At 36.0% G+C, this 26117-nt stretch overlaps 1 protein-coding gene across 2 annotated transcripts in view; it reads left to right on the top strand.

The window, feature by feature from the left end:
- The window catches only part of CFAP47 (cilia and flagella associated protein 47), a 429253-nt gene that overhangs the window by 230287 nt on the left and 172849 nt on the right, over nucleotides 1-26117 (top strand). For both annotated transcript variants that reach the window (XM_077144877.1, XM_077144876.1), the window contains exons 37-39: nucleotides 12250-12365; nucleotides 16089-16239; nucleotides 18007-18095. In XM_077144877.1, the coding sequence (XP_077000992.1) occupies nucleotides 12250-12365; nucleotides 16089-16239; nucleotides 18007-18095 (356 nt within the window). The remainder of the gene's footprint in view (nucleotides 1-12249; nucleotides 12366-16088; nucleotides 16240-18006; nucleotides 18096-26117) is intronic.

Genomic DNA, 26117 nt, shown 5'->3' with positions numbered 1-26117 from the left:
AAAAGACTTGAATAGATGTTTATCCAAAGAGGAAATACAAATGGGTAAAAAGCACACGAAAAGGTGCTCAACATCATTAACTACTAGGGAACTGCAAATCAAAACCACAATGAAATTCCATTTCACACCCATTGAAATGGTTACTATTAAAAATAAAGCAGAAAATTACAAGTGTTGGACAGCATGTGGACAAATAAGGATACTCTTTCATTGCCGGTGGCAATGTAAAATGGTGTAGCTGCTGAAGAAGACAGTTTGGCAGTTCCTCAGGAAAAAAAGTATAGAACTACTATAGAAATACGATATGACTTGACAATCCCTCTACTATGACATAACCAAAAGATTTGAAAGTGAAGATTTGTACACTGATATTCATTGAGGTATATGCACAATTCATCAATTGATGAGTGGATAAACAGAATGTGGTATATAAGTAGAATGGAGTAATATTCAGTATTAAAAAGAAATGAAGTTCTTATCCATGCAACAATCTGGATGAACATTGAAGACATTATGCTGAGTAAAATTGGCCAGACACATAAGTACAAATGTTGTATGATATCACTGATATGAGAAAATTAGAATAAGCAAAGTTGTAGATAAAAATCTAGAATATAAGCCACAGTGGTCAAAACAGCATGGTATTGGCATAAAGGTAGATATATCGACCAATGGAATCGAATAGAGTGCTCAGATATAGACCCTCTCATCTATGGACATTTGATCTTTGATAAGGCACTCAAGCCAACTCACCTGGATCAGAGCAGTCTCTTCAATAAATGGTGCCTAGAGAACTGGATATCCATATGCAAAAGAATGAAAGAAGACCCATCTCTCACACCCTATACAAAAGTTAACTCAAAATGGATCAAAGATCTAAACATTAGGTCTAAGACCATAAAACAGTTAGAGGAAAATGTTGGGAGATATCTTATGGATCTTACAACTGGAGGCGGTTTTATGGACCTTAAACCTAAAGCAAGAGCACTGAAGAAGGAAATAAATAAATGGGAACTCCTCAAAATTAAACACTTTTGTGCATCAAAGAACTTCATCAAGAAAGTAGAAAGACAGCCTTCACAATGGGAGACAATATTTGGAAATGATATATCAGATAAAGGTCTAGTATCCAGAATTTATAAAGAGATTGTTCATCTCAACAACAAAAAGACAGCCAACCCAATTACAAAATGGGAAAAAGACTTGAACAGACACCTCTCAGAAGAGGAAATACGGATGGCCAAGAGGCACATGAAGAGATGCTCAATGTCCCTGGCCATTAGAGAAATGCAAATCAAAACCACAATGAGATATCATCTCACACCCACCAGAATGGCCATTATCAACAAAACAGAAAATGACAAGTGCTGGAGAGGATGCGGAGAAAGAGGCACACTTATCCACTGTTGGTGGGAATGTCAAAGGGTGCAACCACTGTGGAAGGCAGTTTGGCGGTTCCTCAAAAAGCTGAATATAGAATTGCCATACGACCCAGCAATACCATTGCTAGGTATCTACTCAAAGGACTTAAGGGCAAAGACACAAACGGACATTTGCACACCAATGTTTATAGCAGCATTATTTACAATTGCAAAGAGATGGAAACAGCCAAAATCTCCATCAACAGAAGAGTGGCTAAACAAACTGTGGTATATACATACGATGGAATATTATGCAGCTTTAAGACAAGATAAACTTATGAACCATGTAATAACATGGATGGACCTAGAGAATATTATGCTGAGTGAATCCAGCCAAAAACTAAAGGACAAATACTGTATGGTCCCACTGATGTGAACGGACATTCGAGAATAAACTTGAAATATGTCATTGGTAACAGAGTTCAGCAGGAGTTAGAAACAGGGTAAGACAATGGGTAATTGAAGCTGAAGGGATACAGACTGTGCAACAGGACTAGATACAAAAACTCAAAAATGGACAGCACAATAATACCTAATTGTAAAGTAATCATGTTAAAACACTGAATGAAGCTGCATCTGAGCTATAGGTTTTTGTTTTGTTTTGTGTTGTTTTGTTTTGATTTTACTATTATTACTTTTATTTTTTTCTCTATATTAACATTCTATATCTTTTTCGGTTATGTTGCTAGTTCTTCTAAACCAATGCAAATGTACTAAGAAATGATGATCATGCATCTATGTGATGATGTTAAGAATTAATGATTGCATGTGTAGAATGGTATGATCTCTAAATGTTGGGTTAATTTCTTTTTTTCCGTTAATTAAAAAAAAAAAAAAAAGAAGGGATAATTGGAGATGAAGGGATACAGACTGTACAACGGGACTGGATATAAAAACTCAGAAATGGACAGCACAATACTACCCAATTGTAATGCAATTATGTTAAAACACTGAATGAAGCTGCATGTGAGGTATAGGTTTTTTGTTTTTGTTTTTTTTGTTTTTTTTTCTTTCTATTATTGTTTTAATTCTTATTCTGTTGTCTTTTTATTTCTTTTTCTAAATCGATGCAAATGTACTAAGAAATGATGAATATGCAACTATGTGATGTTATTAAGAATTACTGATTGTACATGTAGATTGGAATGATTTCTAATTGTTTTGTTAATTCTTTTTTTAATTAATAAAAAAAAATAAGTCTTTACCTATTAAAAAAAAAAAAGAAGTTATTGGCTGAGTGGCAGAATGTAAATGCAATCAACTACATCTTTAAAATCATCATCTGTATATAAACTGATGGCAATTACATAGCCAAAAGTTTTATCTTTTTGTGTGAATTTCAGATGTTGTTATGATGAAAGATGTATGTTAGGTCATTAAGTATATATTTTAGCATCTCCATGAATTAAAAGATATGCCATACCTTCACAGTAAAAAAAAAAAAAAAAAAAATCTAGAATATAGGTTAGCAGGGGCTGAGTTGGGGATAGGGAATGGGGAGTTAATGCTTAATATGTACAGAATTTCTGTTTGAGTTCATTTTAAACTTTTGGAAATAAATGGTCATAATGGGAGGACAACATTGCAGGTGTAATTAACACCATTGAATTGTATATGTGAATATGTTTAAAATGGGGACTTTTAGGTCATATATATATATGTTACTAGAATAAAAACTAAAGGTAAAACAAGACCAGACTCAAACTTCTGATTCTTGGCATGACATCATCAAAATGGCTATGTAAACGTCTACTGAAAACCTCTTCCCAGAGATTCAGCAAATAAAAAGTCAACTCTCACTTGCTCAGAACTCTGGAGGGAGGTATGGACTGCAAAAGGATCACACAAATGCTGAATTAAAGATAGAGAAAACTATCAGATAGGAAACTTCCATCCCAGCCTGGCCAGTCCTCTCTCCATCCTCTCACTCGATCTCACACACCTCAAAAAGTGCACAGAAGCAGCAGGTGGGATCCTTCCCACCTTCTACCAAGTACATAGACTCTAAAATTCCTCACAGCAGTGAGGCAGATCTCGACTTATATCCAGGGATCCATTGCAGGACTTAAGCCAATAAAGGAGGGGGGAATAAAAAAGAGAAGCAAGGAGGAATCTCCAAAATTGAGGATCAGGGAGAGAACCACAAAATCTTCCCTAAAAGCAGCAAGTAGCCACACAAAAATTATGCAAATCAACTGTTAGGGGACCTGGGGGAACAGGGAGGATATTTCAAGGCCAGGTCAATGAGCGATGAAGAGTCTGAGAAAATGTGGACAGAGACTGTGTTTCCAGCTCTGCGTCATGGTGCCCACCCCCCAACATTGAGAAAAACAGCAGAGGGTGGCCTAATCCTTGCCTGAGGGTCAGCTACAGACTGGGGCAGCTGGGGGAGTCCTTTGCCACAAGTAAGGTCAGGGACACAGCCCCACATTGAGTCATATCTTGGTCAGAGAAGTGAGAGCACAGAAACCCCACAGTTTCAACACCACCCAGTCAGACACTGCCAGGGCTCCAGGGCGAGAACAGCTTCTGAGGATAAGTAAGTCACCAAACATCACCATCTTCTAGGCAGTCCACAAAGTGCAGGGGAACTGCAGGGCTTTTCAGAGTCCCTCCAGGGCCTGATCCCAGGACCATTGGAGCTGACCTACACCTCCTGCAGGAATGCTTAGCTATGTTTTGGCTGAGAGATATGGTGACACAACTGTCAAAACAGTGCCCTAATACAAGCCCAGGCAACAACTAGACCCAAGAGAAGAGAGAGAAAGATCAACCTTCAGAAGAGACCTATCAAGATAATAAGATATGATATTAAAAAAAAATCACCAAGACATACTATAACTCAAGAAGAAATGGACCAGTTGAGGGAATAGACCAAAAAGTCTGAGGAGATGGGTGCAAGGGTAGGTCAGTGGTAGAATTCTTGCCTGCCATGTGGGAGACGTGGGTTCGGTTTGATTCCAGGCCTATGCACTTTCCCAAAGCAAAGAAAAACAAGAAAACAAAGAAAAAACAAACACAAATTCAACAAATGGTGCTGCAATAACGGGATATTCACATGAAAGAAGAATGAAATATGACCCCCACCATACAGCATACAAACAAAAAAGTCTGAGGAGGTACAGAATCTGAAACAACAAATCAAAGATGTGAAAACAAATCTCCTGAATCAATTCAAAGATATGAAGGAAAATGTGTATAAAGTGATAAAGGATATTAAGAAGACACTAGAAGAGCATAAAGAAGAGTTTGAAAGAATTCACATAAAAAAACAGACATTATGGAAATAAAACCCACTGTAGATGAAATTAAAAATATACTGGAAACACACAACTTCTGCCGTCTGAAGAGGCAGAAGAAAGAACCATCAAGCTATAAGACAGATAAACAGAATTTGAACAGACAAAAGAAAAACTGGAGAAAAAAATGGAAAAGTTTGAGTGGGGTCTAAATTCTCTGAATGACAGCTGCCACTTGTGCTGAACCCAGCCCTCCCCCACCGCCATTTTAGGGGGAAGATATGCCTTTTAGGGAACTGTCTTCTTCACTTGATAAGTTCCTTTGTTTATTAAGCATTCCTTAATTCCACCCTTGCCAGGGAAAGTGCTGAAATCTGTGAATGTCTGCTGCTTTCTTCAATGGGTTCCTAAAAAGTGAAAAATAAAAAAAGAAGGAGGAGGTGGAAGAGGAGGAGGCCAGGTCAACTGGGACAGAGCGGCCTCTTCCACAAGTGGTGCTTGGAGTACTGACTTTCAGTATCCAAAATAGTGAAAGAAGACACTTATCTCACCTTATACAAAAATTAACTCAAAATGGAATAGACCTAAATATTAGAGCTAAGATTATATAACTTTTAGAAGCAAATGTAGGGAACTGTCTTAGAGATCTTTGGTAGGAGGTGGTTTCCCAAAGCAGGAACAATGAAAGAAGAAGTATATAAATGGGATCTCCTAAAAATTGAATACTTTTGCATGTCAGAGGACTTTATCAGGAAAGTAAAAAGACAGCCTAAACAATGGGAGACAATATTTGAAAAACTCATTTCAGATAAAGGCTTAGTATCCAGATTATATAAAGAGATCCTAAAACTCAAAACAAAAAGACAAATAACCTAATTTAAAAATGGGCAAAAGATATGGATAGACACTTTTCCAAAAGAGGAGAAACAAATGGCTCAAAAGCATATGAAAAGATGCTCAACTTCACTATGTATTAGGGAATGCAAATCACAATCTAAATGAGATATCATTTCCCACCTACTAGAATGATCATTTTACATATATATGTGTGTGTGTGTGTGTGTGTGTGTGTGTGTGTGTGTGTAAACTACAAGTGCTGGGGAGTAGGCACAATTATTCACTGTTGCTGGCAATGTACAGTAGTGTACCTGCTCTGGAAGGCAGTTTGGTGGTTCCTCAGGAAGCTAAATTCCCAAGTTTGCCATATGATCCAGCAATCCCATTACTAGGTACATACTCAAAAGAACTGAAAGCAGGGGCACAGGCAGATGTTTTCAAACCAATGTTTATTGTAGTATTTTTCATGATTGCCAAGAGGTGGAAAACAGCCCAAAAACCCATCAATAGACAAGAGGATAAATAAACTGTGCTATATACGCACAATGAAATATTAAGCAGCTGTAAGTCGAAATAAATTAATGAAACATGCAACAACGTGGACGAACCTTGCAGACATTAGGTTGATGGCCTCACTAATATAAATTAACTATAATGATAAAACTCAGGGTTGCAGTTGAGAACACAGGTTATCAGGCAATGGAAAGAGGGTAGAGATTGGGGATTTGATGCTGCAGGAGTACAGAATGTTCAACAGGATTGATTGTAAAGATCCAGAAATGGATAGCACAACACTGGAGTATTGTTGCACAATATTGTAAGTATAATGAACAAAGCTGAATGTGAATATGGTTGAAAGAGGAAAGCTAGGAGCATACATGACAACAGAAGGAAAGATAGAGGATAAAAACTGGGATTGCATAACTTAGCAAAACTTAGAGTGAATAATGATAGTGATTAAATGTACAAATATAAGAAAGTTTATACATGAGGGAGAACAAATGAATGTCATCATTACAAGGTGTTAAAAATGGTACGGTATGTGGAAAAAATACAATTAATGCAAACTAAGGTCTATAGTTAATAGTAACATTGTAATAGTCCTTCATTAATTGTATCAAAGGCAGTATACCAAAGCTAAATGTCAATAAGAGGGGGATATAAGTGAGGGGTATGGGATTCTTGGTGGTGGTGGTGGTTTCTCCTTTCTTTTTTTCCCTCTTCTTTCCTTGTGGAAGAAATGGAAATGTTTTAATATAGTTTGTGGTGGTGAATACACAACTTTGTGACTATGCCGGGAGCCACTGACTGTACATTTATGATGGATAATATAGTGTGTAAACAAAACCATTTAAAAAATAAACAGAATGATACAAGTGCTGAGGAAGATGTGGAGAGAGATACATCTATTCACTGTTGGTAGGAAAGTAGAAGGGTGCAGCACCTCTGGATGGAAGTGTGACCCAGCAAGCCCATTATTAGGTATATACTTGGAAGAACTGAAAGCAGGGACACAAATAAATATTTGGACACTGGTGTTTATGGTGGCATAATTCATGATTTGCAATGGATGCAAGTGGCCTAAGGGTACACTGATTGATGAAAACAGAGACAAAATGTGGTGTAAACATATGACAAAATATTGAGTGACTGCAGGAGGGAATGACATCATGAGGCATGCAACTAGGGGAATGAACCTTGAGGAATTATGTTGAAGTAAAACACGCCAGAAATGAATAGACAAATATTGTATAGTCTCATTAATATAAGCTAACTATAATGAGCAAACTCTGAGAATTGAATTTGAGAGCATAGGTTATCAGGGGATAGAAAGTGGGCAGAGATTAGGCAACCGATAATTAACGAGTACAGAATGTTCAAAAAGTTTCATTGTAAATGTCACTAGATTGTAAGCTTTTCTAACAATCACATCTGTTTCTGAGTTTCAACCATTATTATTAAATTTTGAGGTGCTGTGTTCTTTGTGTATAACCTGCTCATTCTCTGGAACTTTGCGTATCTGTGTGACACAGAGACTAAGAGTTAAAGTTCTGCAGCAATGAAAGTCAGTATTACTCCATACAGCAACTGTTAAAGAAGCTGAAAAGAGATCTACTTCAGTTACTGATATGTAAGAAATGGACCTGGTTAGGACTAAGGTAAATCAGAATACATGGTAAAAGGTGATATTGCCTGTGTTTTAAAACCTCAACTTCTGTGTGAGACCAAAAGAAGAGATGTTTACTTGTTCCAAAATTTCATTTTTTTTTTTGGTAGCACAATATCTAATTTAGCCTGTCTGGTCAGTTTAATTAAACAACATAATTACATGGGACCTCAAGTAAGGAATGAGGTCTTGTTATTCTGTCCAGGATACTATAATATCCCAATGCAATTCACAGTATTTTGGTCAGAAAGTAAAGAAGTATCTGCAAAGTCCTCTTGAGGAACTCGGGGAAAATGTGGAAATATTAAACTTCCCCAGCTGGGGAATTCCTAGTATTCTTCAAGCATTGGATTTTCCCAATTTAATAAGCCAAGCTCTCACTCTTAAGGCTTGCCCTTATGAAAATTATTTACACTGATGAAGCTAAGCTTAATTATAATTATGCCAATGAGTCACCCCAGAGAACCTCTTTTGTTGCTCAGACGTGGCCTTTCTCTCTAAGCCAACTTTGCAAATGAACTTACTACACCTCCTCTATGTAGGACATGACTCCAGGGGTTTATGTCTCCCTGGCAGTGTGGGACATGATCCCCAGGGATGAGCCTGGCCCTGGCATCAAGTGGTTGAGAATGCCTTCTTGACCAAAAAGGGGAGAAAAGATTAACATAAAGTTTCAGTGGCTAATACATTTCAAATAGTAGAAAAGGTATTCTGGAGGTTATTTATATGCAAGCTCCAGACAGATTTTGCAAAATTGTTACAGTATTCCAAGCCTCGACAAAAATATTACTGAAAACCCTAAAGAATACCCGGACTCTATCCAAGACCCCATAAAAATTATTCTTAGGAAGTATACTTTTTCTGAAACGTATGGGCTCGAATTGTTCCTGTGCCAGACAAGCTCTGAAATCTAGAGGTACCAGTTTCTTCAAGAACATCAAACCAGTTTTATTCCTCTACCCTATAAGTTTAACACCCCTTTTCAGTCCAAAGAAGTTCAAGTGGTCACTGTCCAGATATCCCTGAAGATCAGAAGAAAGTTCAAATGAGAGGGAGGAGGTATAAATGAGAAATTAGGATTTAGCAAATGATTATGACTACTGACTCATTATATAGATATTTCTTTTTAGTTTCTAGTGTATTAGAATAGCTAGAAAGAAATTCTTGAAATTGTTGAACTATAATCCAGTAGCCATGATCTTTGATAATGATTGTATAACTATATAGCTTTAATTGTGTGGCCGTGTGATTATAAAAACCTTGTGACTGACACTCACTTTGTCCAGTGTATTGGTACATCAGTAATAATACAAAGACAAAAAATAGGGGATTAATGGATATGGATTTTGGAGTCTTCTTTTTATTTTGCATAATGAAAAATGTTCTAAAATTGATCATGGTGATGAATACACAACTATATGACGATACTATGAGCCATTGATTGTATTCTTTTTATTGACTGTGTGATGTGTGAATATATCTCAATAAAATTGCATTGAAAATGTAAATAAAAGTAAATTTGATGGAGATTTGACAAACAGAAGAGAGGCAATGAGATCATGGCGGTAGAGATTGAGCAACAGCCACAAATCAAGGAATGATCATGGCCACCAGAAGCTGGAAGAGGCAAAGAATGGGTTTTCCCCTAGGACTTCTAGAGAGAGCACGACTCTGCCTATACCTTGATCTTGGACTTTTGGCTCCAGAACCGTGAGAGAATAAATTTCTGTCATTTTAAACCACCCAGTTTGTAGTCCTTTGTTGCAGCAGCCACAGGAGACTTATACAATTGCAAACAGGAAGAAAGCAATCTTACAGTAGAGAAGTCTTTCAGACACTACCTTAATCAAGTGATCAAAATGGTAGTAACAGGATAAATTGGAATTGTGTGCCACCCAATAGCATCCAATGAGAAGAACACAACACTCCTTCCATTACATACCACCTGAGTTGAAGTGTTTGAATCTAATCATTAGGAACAGCTACACAAACCCAAACTGAGGAACAGTTTACAATTGTAATCTTCATCAAGATCAAGGAAAGACTGAGGAACTTTTTCAGACTGAAGGGGACTAATGAGATACAACAACTGAATGCAACATGTTAACCTGGACTGGATCCTTTTCCTATAAAAGATTTTATTGAGTTCATTAGTGCATGTTAAATGGAGTTCACAGATCAGATGGAGATAATATATCAATGCTAATTTCCTCATATTATGCTCATATTGTGGTTATGTAGGAGAAAGTATTTGTTGTAGGAATTGCATATTAACATTTTGGGGAGCTTGGGGAAGTTTTGGGTTAGCAATTTATTCTCAAGTAGTTTAGAAAAAAATATTCTTTGTTTTGTATTAGCAACGTTTTTGTGAGTTTAACTTATTTCAGAAAACAAAACCATAAAGAATATTTTTATAGTTCTTAACCTAAGTAAGTAACAATATCTAATATTGATTGAGTCAGGCTTAAGTCTCAAAGCAAATCTATGAGTATAATAGATTTAATTATGTGCCCCTCAAAAGATATGTTCTTTATCTTAATCTGCATTCCTGTGCATGAATCACTGAATCAGGGTAGGTCTTAATCCATATTAGTGGAGGCCTTATAAAGAGAGCAAACCAGAATCCAGAAGTCAGAAAAAGTCACAGGGAGGAGTCAGAAGCCAGCCATCAGTAACTGGAAGAGCATATGCGAGAAGAGAGCACCCTGTGACAGGAGGCAGAGATGGAAGCCAAGAAACCCCAAGCATTATGGCAAGCTAGCAGCAGGACACTACAAACTGGAAGGAAAGTGTAGGTTGCTGATGCCTTGATTTTGGACTACTAGCCTCCCAAACTATGAACCAATAAATTCCCGTGGTTAAGCCAAAAATTAAAAAGATCAGTGGTGCTTCTACACACTAGTAGTGAGTTATCCAAGGATGTATTCAAGGAAAATATATTCTATTTACAATGGCACCCAAAAGAATCAAATATCTAGGAATAAACTTAACCTAGGATGTAAAGGACTTGTACACAGAAAACTACAACATATTACTAAAAGAAATCAAAGAAGACCTGAGTAAATGGAAGCACATTCTATGTTCATGGATCGGTAGACTAAATGTCATTAAACTGTTAATTCTACCCAAAATTGACCTACAAATTTAATGCAATACCAATCAAAATTCCAACAAACTACTTTGCAAAAATGAAGAAGCTAATTATCAATTTTATTTGGAAGGATAAGGGGCCTTGAAATAGCCAAAAACATCTTGAAAATGAAGAACAAAGCGGGAGGTATCACACTTCCTGACGTTAAAGCATATTATAAAGACACAATGGTCAAAACAGCATGGTCTTGGCATAAGAATAGATATATTGATAAATGAAATCAATTGAGAATTCACAAATAGACCCTCAGATCTGTGACCGATTGATGTTTTATAAGATTCCCATGCCTATTCAACTGAGACAGAACAGACTCTAACATAAATGGTGTTGGGAGAACTGATTATCCATAACCGAAAGAATGAAATAGGACCCCTATCTCACACGCTATTAAAAAATAAACTCAAAATGGACCAAAGTCTTAAATATAAGAACCAATACCATAAAACTCCTAGAAGAAAATGTAAGGTAACATCTTCAGGATCTAGTGATGGGCAGTAGTTTCTTAGATTTTATACCCAAAGTGCAAGCAATGAAAGTAAAAATAGATAAATGGGAAATCCTCAAAATCAAGTACTTCTGTGCTTCAAAGAACTTTGTCAAAGGGGTGAAAAGGACCTAATTCAATGGGAGAAAATATTTGGAAGCAACATATCTGATAAGGCTTTGATACCTAGTATATTAAGAAACCCTGAAACTCAGCAATAAATAGACAAACAACCCAATTTAAAAATGAGCAAAAGATATGAATAGACATTTCTCCAAAGAGGAAATACAGATGGCTAAGAGGCAATGAGAAGATGCTCAGCTTTGCTAGCTATTAGGTAAATGCAAATCTAAACCACAGTGATAGATCACTCACGCCTACTAGAATGACTGCTATTAAGCAAAAAGGCAACTACAAGTGTTGGAGAGGATGTGGAGAAATTAGAACACTTATCCACTGTAGAGGGAATGTAAAATGGTACAGCCACTGTGGAGAATAATTTGTTGTTTCCTCAGGAAGCTAAGGGTAGAGTTGCCTTATGACCCAGCAATCACTCTACTTGGGATACAACTGAAAGATCTGAAAGTAGGGACTCACACTAATGCAAAGTGTTAAGAATGGGGGAGGGTATATGGGAAAATTGTATATATTTTTTACATGAGTCTTCTGTAAACTTACAATTTCTCTAATTTAAAAAAAATCGAAAATGTTTCTAGGTGTAGATTGAATAGTATTTTTTAATGTTTCTTTTTAGTTTTCTTGTTTGTGGTTTTGTAGACCTTTCCTTCTGAAGAACTCATGTCTTAGATTGGAATTAAGGGTATCAATAAGGACTCATAGTTTCTGTTTACATAGATTTGAAAGTAAGTATAAATAATATATAAAAATAAGAATAATCATAGCCGTATGTTTCTAAATCTTATGGTCTCAATATATGCACTCTTCCTTAGATTCTACTGAAAAATTCAAGCTTGAAAACCTTAGTGTATAATGCTGCAATTGTTGGAAGAGATGCCGCTGACTTCTCCCTTGCTCAACAGGGAAGTGTTGTGACAATTGCTCCAAAGTAAGTGAATTTAAAAAAAAACTACTTTATTGAGCATATCTTCCCTATAGATTGTATAGGGTAGATATGGCATAGAAAATCTACTCTATAAGATAGAGTTCTTAGGGTCTAAACATTTTATACTTATAAAATAGTGACCTGGGTCACCAGATCCCATTTGATGTGCCAACAGGTACTAATGATGTCAAATACCTTTATTAAATAATGTAAGGTTGCATGAAAACAGCAATGCTAGTGCCAGAGTGGCTAATAAAATTGGTAACAAGTAATGGACGTTCACAAGTCATAAATTGTGGCTATTTCATTTTTGTTCAATTATTTTTCCCAATGCGAAGAGACAGATTATACAATTACTAAAGGTACTGTGCCTGACTTTCTCTTTGGTCTTAAATGATACATCAGCCTGTATTTCTTTTCTGATTTTTCAAGTGATTGTTTCTTCTAGTAGATCAAACGCAGAAATAATCAGAAGTAATCAGATTGGAGATCATTTTAAGCAGTGTCCTTGGTTTGCATCATTAGCCTATGTTAGTTGTCTGTGGGGAGTGTTCCATGCTAAAGGAGTTGTTTTAGTTTTCTGGCTGCTGAAGCAAATACTGTACAAAGTGTTGCCTTAAACAGCAGGAATTTTTGACTCAAGGTTTTGAAAATCGAGGCACCAGCCAGGTCATACTTTCTCCCAGAAGACTGGCCTTCTCAGGCTGGTTGCTGGTGATCCTTGATTCTCAGATTTTCTGTCACATGACAGCTTCTCTTGTCTTCCCTCCCTGTCTGACTTTCATGCTATTTATAAATGACTCCAGCAATCCAGATTAATGCTCAACTTGATTCAGTGGGGCCACATCTTAACTGAAGTAACATCTTCAAGAGATGTTATTTACAATGGCTCTACATCCACCAGAATGCAGACCAAGACCAAAAATATGTCCAAACTGTAGTACATGATTCTATCCACCACAGAAGCATGTATTTAATAAAATATGAATACTTATTATTGAGACTATTTTGAAACTGAATTAAATCTGAGAGAAATCATCCTCACCTCCTGTGTTATAAATCAAATTCCAGAACAAAACTCCTAGTATAAACAACTCACCCATGTTCCAGGTAACTAAGTGGTATGTTCTTATTTGTCTGTTAGGCAACATAAGGTTGGTAATACAAGTTCTGTTGGATGTTGTCACTGAACTATTTGACTTACTGCAAGGCCTTGAAAACATAAGATCTATTGTCTACCCTTCAAAGAGTATTATATGAGTGAAAGGTCCTCCCATTTTTTTTCTTCATAAATCTAATAGTCTATTTCCATGTTTCGAAGCTTTCATTATGTGGAAATGCCTCCAATATTTCAGCTTAAGATCATTTTCAAGTTACTGAAATTAACATTTATCAATTTTATCATAAATGTAAAACTTGCATATTGTTGAAAACTTAACAGTTACAGAAAAGTTTACAGAGGAATGCATAAACCATCTGTAACCCCTTCAGATAAACCTACTTAATGTGTTAGTTGATTTTGTTTCAGTCTTTTGTATATGCACCTTTGTATTTATTATAAAATATGCACAATCATATATATAAATGATAAGTATATTACATGTGTAAGGATTAATATACTTGACATTAATTTAACAGCTATTATGTGCAAAATCCATATAACATGCATTTTATTTACCTTTTATCATTTGATCCTCCTAACAATGCTATGAGCATCCTCATTTTATCAAAAAAGACATTAGATCAGAAAGACATTAAATAATTTCCCCAATTTTCCCCTACTGTTAAATCATGAAGTAGAGATTTAAAACCAGCCAATCTTAAGCCAGACTTCGGACTCTTATTAATCTGACACTTGCAAATACTGTGTGAACCATGTGTATGTGTATGCACATTGAGAGTATCACAAACATGCAAAGCCCTTGGCATTCGATAAGATGTGATTTTGACTATTTGTAAGCAATCCTTGAAAGTTCATGACATGTAATTTTATCACGTTTTTTTCCCTCTGGCCACCATTTTATGAGAATACACCACTTAAGTGTATCTTACAGACTGTTTCCTGTTAACTTCTAAATTGTGCTTTTCATTTCTCTTGATTCACCATTACACATTTTATGGGGGCAGAGAATATAGATATGTTATAAACATGATAGACATATTTATTCATATTAACTTTTTGAATTTTATAATATATTCCATGTGAAAATCAACTGACCGTATGCATATATACTTACTTACACGATGACTTCTTTAAATACACATTTAATCATGTCACTCTTCTGCTCAAAATCATCCCATGGCTTTCTGTTGCCATTAGGATAGAGCAGGAAATCCTTAACATGATTCACATGGCCCTTAAAGAATGGCTTCTGGCTATATCTTGCATCTCTGTCTTGCTCCCCATGTTTTAGCACCACTGGCCTTTGAGCAGCTCTTCAAATGCACCATACTTATTTGTAACAGAAATTTTTAATCTCCTTCTTCCCTCCCCTGCTCTGTCTGGCAACCTCATTCTCATTCTTCGAATCCTGCCTAACATATATCTTCCTCTGACCTCTTCAACCATGTCGCATCCCCTGTTATATGTTCTAATACTACTTGTAATTTTCACATTTATTTTGTGATAACTTCATTAATGTCCATTGTGTCCTATAGAATGTAAGATCCAGGAGACCAGAACTAGCATGTTCCCTTTTTCTAATTATTTTATGCACCAAACCTAAAATAGTACCTGGAACATTATAAGTTATTTATAAATAAGAAATGAATGAATGGGTGGATGAGTGAATGGATGGATGGATGGATGGATGAATCTAATGATTAATTTGATAATAGCTAGTGAAATCCTAAATCACTTATAGGTATCCTAACACAGTTTGATGCTATACACCCAGAAAAAAACCTCAAGGTCAAGTGTTCTTTGTTCACAAATACATGTAAGTCCATGCGCTTCTTATAATGAACAAGGTAATGCCATTTTGTGCAAATTAAGAAGATTGATGATTACTTGTATCTGAATAAAAATCATCCCCCACTCTTGTTCCACTAAAAATCTATTTTGAGAACATTTCTACTGATTTTGAAAATCCCTAATTACCCCTACTCTTTGCTGCTCTTTAGCCTCACCCATTCAACAGCAATTATACAAATCCAAGAATTGGTATCAAGGGAGTGTGTTACCACCTCCAGTCCCAAAGACACACATGTGTTTGTATATATATGTAAATACAGATCCAAGTCCCTAGACTCCTTATTATCACATTATATTTTAAATTGCAAGGTTGAAGATTCAGGAAAATGAACATTTTCTTTCACTTTTTTAGTTAAGGATTTTTCTCACATAGAAATCATGCTACTTATCTACAATTATTTTGATTTCAGCTTTGAACTATGATTGTCAACAATGACTCTAGGTATCTTGTGAATCATTTTTCTTTCTTATATATTTTTCTCCATGTGACCAAAAACATGGGCATAGCTAAGTATTTGCCTAAACGGTAGTACAAAATGTCCTATGAATTTCATGCAAAAATACATGTATGATTCTCTGTGGTTACCATTAGAAAACCCATTATTTTGTAGATTGGGTATACATTTGAAAGGTAATTTTAATTTAATTGTAGAAATCACCACATTGCAGCATTTGGGCCCTGGGCACAAAAGAATACTTGTTAACTGTATTTCTTAAATGAATTTTTTCCTCTTTTTTCTTTCATTAAATAGAAATCAAAATACTATCACGGTGAAATTCACCAGTCGCTTCCTCCATCCCGCTGAAGCTTCTCTGCTCTTAATTTCAAAAACCAAAAATGCAACAGGAGGCACAACCATGACCTTTGCCCTTAAGGGTGAAGTCCTCAGTTTTAAAGCTGTTGTAAGTAAATTTTACCTATTTTATGGCTTTACTGCTCTTCTCACATCATCAAACATTATAAACATGCCTGTTCTTCCTAGTTGTCTCTCTAGCCAGCTCTTGTTTTTTAAAGATCACGTGCAGGTACAGATACACCACGCAAATGTACACATATCAGCATGTACAAATGCAACTGTGCATAGTTCTTGGTTTCTAAGTTTTTGACATTGTTACTCTGATAGTCTTTCTGTGGAAACAAGTCTCCAGTGTTATAATAGAGGTTGAAATAATTTTTATGGAATGTTACTTTATGATCAGCTTTTTGGGATTACACTTGCTCTTTTCATGAAAGAGTCATTCACCTTAAACATAGCAACTCACATGCCCTTCTGCTACAGAAAAGCAGTTCCTTGGCGTGTGCATATCTTTTTGTTGGGGTTAATGGTTGATGGTTTATGCAGAAAAAAAAGTCTTTTCTCTTTCTGACAGAAACATTCATCAATTTATCATCTCTGTCTTGTGGTGCAAATTTGCTATAAAGAGAATTCCAAGGCTGGCATTTTTTTTAAAAGATGTAGTTCTAAGTGTTTGTAACTCAAAGGGTAGGGTAGAGGGATTTTAAATCCCTATTAAATGATTGTGTTATTATAATGATCAACATTCCGTTGCCATCATCTTGTAAAAAAATACATACTTTTTACCATGAATGTATGCTAAATAACAAGTAAATGTGTTATGTGACCAGATTCCCATATGGATTATAAAGGATTTTAGGTGGGCAGGGGAAAGAGTGGGAAGTAGACAGAGTGATGCTGGGAGGATTGAGTTGTGACCAGTTATATGAGGACAGTGCCAACATGCTCATGTGGGACAGCATGACCACAGTGTAGCTTAATAGATAAAAACAACTAGGACAGGAAATGAGCATTCGTTTGACACTGAGATATGACTTGTGATCTGCTTTCTTCTTAGATAACAGTTACAGTTCCCAACCCTCTCACACAGATTCCCTGCAACAAGTCATGGTTTTGCCACACATGGCCAAAAGAAAGGGCTGGTTTTAGCCTTTCATTAACGTGGTTCCTAGGGCAGAGGAGCTGACACCTGAAGCCCATGTGCTCTCTGTACACTTTCTCTTTCCTCCCATCTGTCCAATCATGGTACTGAATTACCAGAAGGTGATTAGATAATAATGGAGAAATAAAATAAAACAAGAATATGATCAGTCCAAAAGTATGAAATTCCTAGAAAAACTTCCTCCACGGAAGAGCTTTGGGTAAATTGAAGTTTTAATTTTCCATCTGAGCTTTTATTAAATATGTCAATGCAGTTGCCATATTATAAGCACAGGCACACCACACTCATGCAGAGTCACCTACAGATATTCGTACACATACGCATACACACACACACACACCTGCCCCTTCCTTATGTCTGTCATACATATTAGATATATAGTTGATTAATTTTGATTAATTTGCAAATGTGAAATTACCTTCAGTCCTTAACAACGATTTTAGGGAGTGAACTTTAGAGAAACTATTTTGACAAATAGTTTAGCTTTTAGCACAGTGCTGTGGATCAGCAATGAAGGAAAATATATGTTTATCCTTTTCCACCCAGATTTTAGGGGTTCAAAATTATTGGGAAAATGCTGATTGTATTAACTAATACCAGTTTAATATTTAAATAGAAAGTTTGGTATATATTTAAGTTTGTGTTTGATAATTCAAGACCTTTTAGCTATTCTCAAATAGTATGATATATTATTATTTATTTGTACTTTAGGAGATTATAAAATGTGAAACCCCATGTTATCAATGGAAAGAAGTCACTGTGAATATAAACAACCCCTTCCATTCTTCTGGGAACTTCAAGTAAGTGATTTTTTTGGTGTAAATTCACTGCAATAATCCATCTCCACTCTTAAAGAGAAATATGAAACTTTCTTCATGTTTTCAACATGACCCATTTTTAAAAGAAATTATGTGAATTTGCATTCATGTGCATTTATAAGACTCACCAGATAATAACGAAGGTAAATAAATTTTCTTTGAAATGCTGTTTGATCTATACAAATTTAAGACTAATCTAACCATTTGTATAGATTTTGTGTATAAGCATTCAGTTTGTTAAGATTCAGTGCTTTTTCAATATTTTTTAACATTTATAATCAATAGCTTTCTTTACTTCTAGCTTTATTCCATTTATTAAATTGCAGTACTAAAATACTGATTCAAACAGAAAATGTGCTTTTATGTAAGGCGCCATGACTAATTTATACTGCACGTTCAATGTACCTGTGCTTGTCTTTAGATTTAAAAAACAAAATGGATTTAAGATGTAAATACAATGCAATACTTGACTATTATTTAAGGACACAGTAGAAAAATAACTTGCCTGTCCTAAAGGAATATGTTAAAATTCCTACTAAGATACCTTATGTACTACTTAAATTATGAACTGTGTTTATTCCAGCTTTAGAAATCTGCACAATAAATGATGTTGAAACCTGGAAGTCATACATATGTTTATTATTTTAATATTTGATAATATCTAGTTATTTTAATTACTCTATGTTCAGGCTTCTGGTTGTTTCTTATTAACAATATCAATCATGTTGACAAAACAAAAAGTATTTGTTGAAAAATGTAATGGTGAATTTGTGGTTCCCATGTTCATTTGAAGAACAGAATTTTATTTAAGGGATACATTGACATGTAATAAAGAAGAAATGTCAGGATATGTGATATTAATACGGTATTAAATATGCCCTTAAATGAACTAAATGTCTGACTGCCATTCTTCAGAGAGAATCAGAATCAAACATGATTAGTCTTGCATTCTAATGTTAACGCTGGAAGAAAAATCTCAAAGTGCCAGGAGTAAGGGGAATATTATTTATATATTTCTAAAAAAAAAAGTAACATTTGATCATGTCTTTATGATTTGCTCAGACTGAATTAAAATATGGACTTCCTGTGAGGGCAGTGGGGACTGACAGAGGGTGAAATTGTTAAGGGGAGTTTGACTGTCCTTCTTTGCGTGAAAGTAGTTCTAAAACTTAAGCAAATGAGCATGTGAACTCAAAAATTTTAGACCCGTATCAAAATTTATAATATAAATGTTTTATGATAGTAATGCATTATGTTCTAGTTTTCTAGCTGCCAAAATGCAATATACCAGAAACGGAATGACCTTTAAAAAGGGGAATTTAATAAATTACAAGTTTACAATTCTAAGGCTGAGAAAATGTCCCAATTAAAACAAGTCTATAGAAATGTCCAATTTAAGGCATCCAGGGAAAGACACCTTGGTTCAAGAAGGCCGTTAAAGTTCAGGGCTTCTCTCTCAAGTGAGAAGGCACATGGCGAACACAGTCAGAGTTTCTCTCTCATCTGGAAAGGCAAATGGTGAACATGGTCAGGGTTCCTATCTCACCTGGAAGGGCACATGGAGAACACAGCGACATCTCTAGCTTCTCCTGTCTTTCTGTTTCATGAAGCTCTCTGGGAGACATTTTCCTTCTTCATCTCCAAAGGCTGGTAGACTCTGCTTCTCGTGGCTATGTTGTTCTGCTCTGCTCTCTCTGAATCTCTTTCATTCTCCAAAATGTTTCCTCTTTTATAGGACTCCAGAAACTTATCAAGACCCACCCAAATGGGTGGAGACACATTTGCCCCAATCCAGTTTGACAGCCACTCTTGATTGGGTTACATCTCCAGGGAGATGATCTAATTACAGATTCAATCATACAATATTGACCTGAGATTATTCTGCCTCTACAAAATGGGCTTTAGATTAAAACATGGCTTTTCTAGGGGACATACATCCTTTCAAACCAGCACACATTACTTTTGAAATTTAAAAATAATAAAATAGAATGCATAAGAAAAAGATTTTAATGCTAATTAATTAATAGAAAGACTTTTTAATTAATAGTCAGCATTACAATGCATGACCTAGTTTTTTTTTTTTTGAAGGTAGTAAACTATTTTTTATTAAATGTACTTGACATGGCATAGTCCAGATACAGACCTTCTTTTAGGTTTTTAATAATTTTTTGCTGGCTTGACTTTTTATTTTAATTTATTTATTAATTAAAAAATAAAGAAACAACATACATAATCAGTAATTCACAATATCATCACTTAGTTGCATATTCATCATTTCTTAGAACATTTGCATTCATTCAGAAAGAGAAATAAAAAGACAATAGAAAAAGAAATAAAACGAACACAGGAAAGAAAAAAAAAAAAAGATTATACCTACCATATCCCTTACCCCTCGCTTTCATTGATCAGTAGCGTTTCAAACTAAATTTATTTTAGCATTTGTTCCCCCTACTATTTATTTTTATTCCATATGTTCTACTCCTTTGTTGACAAGGTAGATAAAAGGAGCATCAGACACAAGGTTTTCACAATCACACAGTCACATTGTGACAGCTGTATCATTATTCAATCATCCTCAAGAAACATGGCTACTGGAACACAGCTCTACATTTTCAGGCAGTTCCCTCCAGCCTCTCCATTACATCTTGAATAACAAGATGATATCTACTTGATGCATAAGAATAACCTCCAGGATAACCTCTCGACTCTGTTTGGAATCTCTCAGCCATTGACACTTTGTCTCATTTCCCTCTTCCTCCTTTTGGTAGAGGAGGTTCTCTCAATCCCTTGATGCTAAGTCTCAGCTCATTCTAGGGTTTTTCTCAATCTTTTGATGCTGAGTCTCCACTCATTCCAAGATCTCTGTCCCACATTGCCAGGAAGGTCCACACCCCCAGGAGTCATGTCCCACGTAGAGAGGGGGAGGGTGGTGAGACTGCTCGTTGTGTTGGCTTGGAGAGAGAGGCCACATCTGAGCAACAAAAGAGGTTCTCTAGGGGGTGACTCTTAGGCCTAAATTTCAAGTAGACTTGACCTATCCTTTTTGGGGTCAAGTTTCATATGAACAAATCCCAAGACTGGGGGCTCAGCCTATAGCTTTGGTTGTCCACACTGCCTGCGAGAATATCAAGAATTCAACTTGGGGAGGTTGAATTTCTCCCCGTTCTCACCACTCCCTGAAGGGGGCTTTGCAGATACTTTTCCACTCATTGATCGAATCATTCTGGGACCTAGTTTCTAATGTTACAAATACAAAAATGACTAACATAAGTTTACATAATAATCTCATATTTAAATAAATAACTTGAAAATAAAGTAAAATTTCTATATATTTTTCCCTCTTTGTATGCAGTGCGATGACCAGATCTGATCTCATTTTGTCAATTTTTAATTCTACTTTTCACCAGTAAGGTGACCTAGGATAGATTTAGCAGAGTCACCACTAGTTGGCCAGGCTGCTGACTCCCAAGCCTTTTTCCACCTGGTTGGTAGTTATCAAATTCTTCTTGTGTGGAACACGAGCATTCCCTGGGATACTGTGTTGTTAATACAGGCCAAAGGCCATCTTTCCAGTGCTTAGAAAAGAAATGTATAATATTTGTAATTTTATTTTCTCATTTTATGACTTTCTGACAATTTCTCTTTTTCTAAAAACGTGGCCCTTTCTAGGATTCCTATGATCGGGAGGTTAGTGTTTTCACTTCTGCCTTCCACATACCTTAGTTTTCTGTCTCTTCCTCCGCTCTTGATGTATTTGGGGAGAGTTTTTTATCTGATTGTATTCCTCAGGTGTCTAATTATGGCCTGTGAACTCATGTGGGAATATTAAGAGGGATCAGCCACCTTGTCTGGTCTTGGGTACTGAAAGGGGCCTGAGGCTTGGCATGATCTGTGTCAGTCCCAGGGTATTTAAAGAGAGGAAACAAGCTAAGTGCCGCTGCTAAGAGCCCAGATATCACATGAATTGCTAGTGGTCACTCCAGCTTGCTGCTCCCTTACCAGAGAGCTTCTCTGCTCGGAATTTTCCTTAAACCCTAGCAGGATTAGCAGGATTGGAAAGCCCTAAAGTTCTAATCCACCAACCCCTAGTCCTAGAAGGAGTGGATGAGGGATAAGTGTCTGAGGAGTCTGTCTGTGTTTGCATCACCTTTTCACTCCATCTTGTGGACCCAGGCATGCAGAGGTCTAGCCTATTGATGTACATAGTCAAATTTAAAAGAAAGCAAAAGAGGATACTATGAACAACTATACACCAACAAATTAGACAACTTAGATGAAATGGACAAATTCCTGGAGACACATAAACAAACTACACTGACTCAGGAAGAAAAAGAAGATCTCAACAAACCAATCACAAGTAAAGAGATTCAATCAGTCATCCAAAATCTTCTTTACAAAGAAAAGCCCAGGGCCAGATAGCTTCACGGGGGAATTTTATCAAACATTCCAGAAGGAAGTAACACCAATCCTGCTCAAACTTTCCTAAAAAAATGAGGAAAAAGGAACTCTACCTAACCCATTCTTTAGCATTTTTTTATTATGAAGTATATACAGAAAAGCAATAAATTTCAACATACATTTTAACAAGTAGTTATAGAACAGATTTCAAAGTTTGGTATGGGTTACACTTCCACAATTTCAGGTTTTGCCTTCTAGTGCCTCTGAGATACTGGAGACCGACAGAAATATCAATATATTGATTCAGCAGTCATACTTATTTGTTAAATCCTATCTTCTCTGTTATATTCCTTCTCTTTAAATAACATGTATCCCTAAAAGCAATACATTTCAAAGTACATCGCAACAAAAAGTTGTAGAACAGATTTCACAGTTTGGTATGAGTTACAATTCCACAATATTAGGTTTTTACTTCTGCCTGCTCAAAGGTACTGGAGGCTAAAAGAAATATCAGTAAAATGATTCAGTACTCATTTGTTAAGCCCAAATGTCTCTGTATAAATCCACTATCACCTCTGATTTTTCTCACACTCTGTAGGGGTATTTGGGCTATGCCCATTCTAACTTTCTTTCTAACTTTATTATTGTATAGTACACCCTATATACAAATCAAAGAAATAAAAAGAGGTATAGATTTCAAAGCACTCTTCAAAAAGTGACAGATCCCAGAGTTTATCATGGGCTACCAGATGATCCTTTCCTATTTTTCCTTCTAGCTGCTCCAGAGCATAGGAGCCTAAAGGGCTTAAATATTTTTTATTATCACAATCGACTTTTTTTTTTACTTAATAGCTTTTTACTGATAGTTTTCAATCTTCTGCTAGTATAAACAGTGTTACAATGAATAATGTTATACATATATTATTTTATATATGTGTAAATATTTCTGTAGGATAAATTTCTGAAAATGGAATTATTATACCAGTAATACTGTAAATATTAAATTCTCTTCCATAAGAGTACTACCAATTTAAACTCCCACCAGCATTACACGAGTGCCTAATTCCCCACAGCCTCATCAATAGGGTATGTAGTAAAATTTTGGCATACTTCTAATCTAATAGAAAAAATGGTATCTCAGTGTAATTGTGACTTGCCTTTCTCTTATTACAAATGAAACTGAGCAAAAGTATTCACATATTTTTTAACTGTATAGTATAACATATATACAAAGCAAAAAAAAAAAAAAGTAGTTTTCAAAGCACTCTTCAAAAAGTGGTTACAGGACAGATCCCTGAGTTTGTCATGGACTACCATATGATCCTCTCCCATTTTTCCTTCTAGCTGCTCCAGAATATAGGAGGCTAGAGGGCTTAATTACTTTTTTATCATCACAATAGACTTTTTCCTTCTTTTTTATGAACAATAACAGATATACAAAAAAGTTATAAATTCCAAAGCACAGCATCACAATTAATTGTAGAACTAATTGCCATGCCAGACTTAGACACGGGTTACAATTTCACAATTTTAGGTTTTTACTTCTAGCTGCTCTAAAATACTGGAGACTAAAAGAAATATCAATCTAATGATTCAGCATTCGTATTCATTTGTTAAGTCCTATCTTCTATATATAATTTCACCATCACCTTTGATCTTTCTATACCTCTCTTTGGGGTTGTTTGGGCTATGGCAATTTTTGGTATTGGAAGGGTTTGTCACTAATATGGGGTAGGGAGATGGAACTATCTGATATTCTGGAGAGGCTGGGCTAGGTTTCAGGACTTATCTGGACCAGGAACCCATCTGGAGGTTGTAGGTTTCTAGAATGTTACTCTGGTGCCTGGAACCTTGTGGAATCTTATAAATTGCCCTAGTGTTCTTTAGGATTGGCTGGAACGGTCCTGGTTGGGGGTTGGCAGGTTATGATAGGTAGCAAGCTCTACCTGACACTTGCATAAGAGCAACCTCCAGAGTAGCCTCTCCACTCAATTTGAGCTCTCTCTGCCACTGATACTTTATTAATTATACTTCTTTTCCCCATTTGGTCAGTATGTAATTGTTGATCGCACAATGCCAGGTCTGCATTCATCCCTGGGAGTCCTCTCCCATGTCGCCAGGGAGGTTTTCATCCCTGGATGTTATGTCCCACGTAGGGGGAAGGGCAATGATTTCACTTGCAGAGTTGGGCTTAGAGAGACTGAGGCCACATCTGAGTAACAACAAAGGTCCTCCAGAAGTAACTCTTAGGCATGCCTGTAAGTAACCTAAGCTTCTATGCTACCTATGTAAGCTTCACAAGAGTAAGCCTCATGATTGAGGGCATGGCCTTTTGATTTGGGTGACCTTGAAGTTTGACACAGTATCAGGGGATTCCTTAATGGTAAGATTTAATAGTTCCATAGTCTTTCTCCCCTCCCTCAGGGGACTTTGCCAATACTTTTTGATTATCTGCTTAATATACTCTAGGATGTTTCCAGGTATTACAATAATCTATACAGGATTAAAGGACATCTTTCCTATTCTGTGCTTCCTGTGTTTCAGTTGTTCAAATGAGCTATACAGATATGTTGAATTAGATTATACACTACAGAAAATTTCAGTTCTAGATCAAATAAACCTTTCTTCCATTGGTCTCAAAGAATATGTGTGATTCTAAAATATAGACATTGTCTTCCCTACCCCTATGTTCTGATTTACTTTAACCCCAACCTGTTAGGCTTCATTCTTACCTCTAACTATGAGGTTATATATATAAAACAGCCTCTCAAAATCCAGAAATAATAATCACCACTTCGGACTTAATGTTTCTGCTCTAAAAGCTTGCAACCTAGGCCCCTATTTTCTTATAAGCATTTTCTAAAGGTGACCATACCATTCTTGTTTTTTATTTCTGGCTTATTTTGTCTCACCAAATGTCCCACATGTTCCTTCACATCATTGCATGCCTCACGACACTGTTCCTTTTTGTAGCAGCACATACTTCGTTCATAAGTATACACTATTGTTTGCCATTCTCCTTCTCCATCAGTGTATCCTTCAGCCATTTGCATTCATCGGGCATCATGTAGAGGGTACAAAATCCACAGTCCATCAACATTCTCAATTTTAGATAATTTCATTGTTCCCAAGAGAAAGAAAACCAATAAACACACCCTCACCAAATAGGAGATCTAAATCTCCTCTTAACTCTTATCCCTCACCCCATTATTTACCTCTGCTGTTGCTGTGGTAATGCTGATGGTTTCCTTTTGAACATAGCTCATAGCATGCAATAGCATTTTCCCCCTGTACCCTGTACTTAAACACTCTTTATACAAGAATCATATCTTTGAAGTAGTTCTTACAAAAACTCATTCATATTCCTAGGGTGAGTCTGTGGAACATGTAGGTCTATACAACCCCTTTCAATATTGTTCATCTTCAACATGGTGATATTACTTCTAGTCCCACTAGAGAATCACCTTCTCTACTATCTACTCCCTTATATTGGAGTTCAACCTCATTAGCTAACGGTTCACCTATCTCTAGCTTCTATGTATCTCTAATTCCTCTCTATTCTGTAAGTCTCTGATTATACCTTTTTGCTGGTTGTAAATGTGGAAT

The sequence above is a fragment of the Tamandua tetradactyla genome, chromosome X, assembly GCF_023851605.1.
Source record: "Tamandua tetradactyla isolate mTamTet1 chromosome X, mTamTet1.pri, whole genome shotgun sequence".
Taxonomy (NCBI): Eukaryota; Metazoa; Chordata; class Mammalia; order Pilosa; family Myrmecophagidae; genus Tamandua; species Tamandua tetradactyla.
This window is presented reverse-complemented; position numbering and strand designations above follow the sequence as displayed.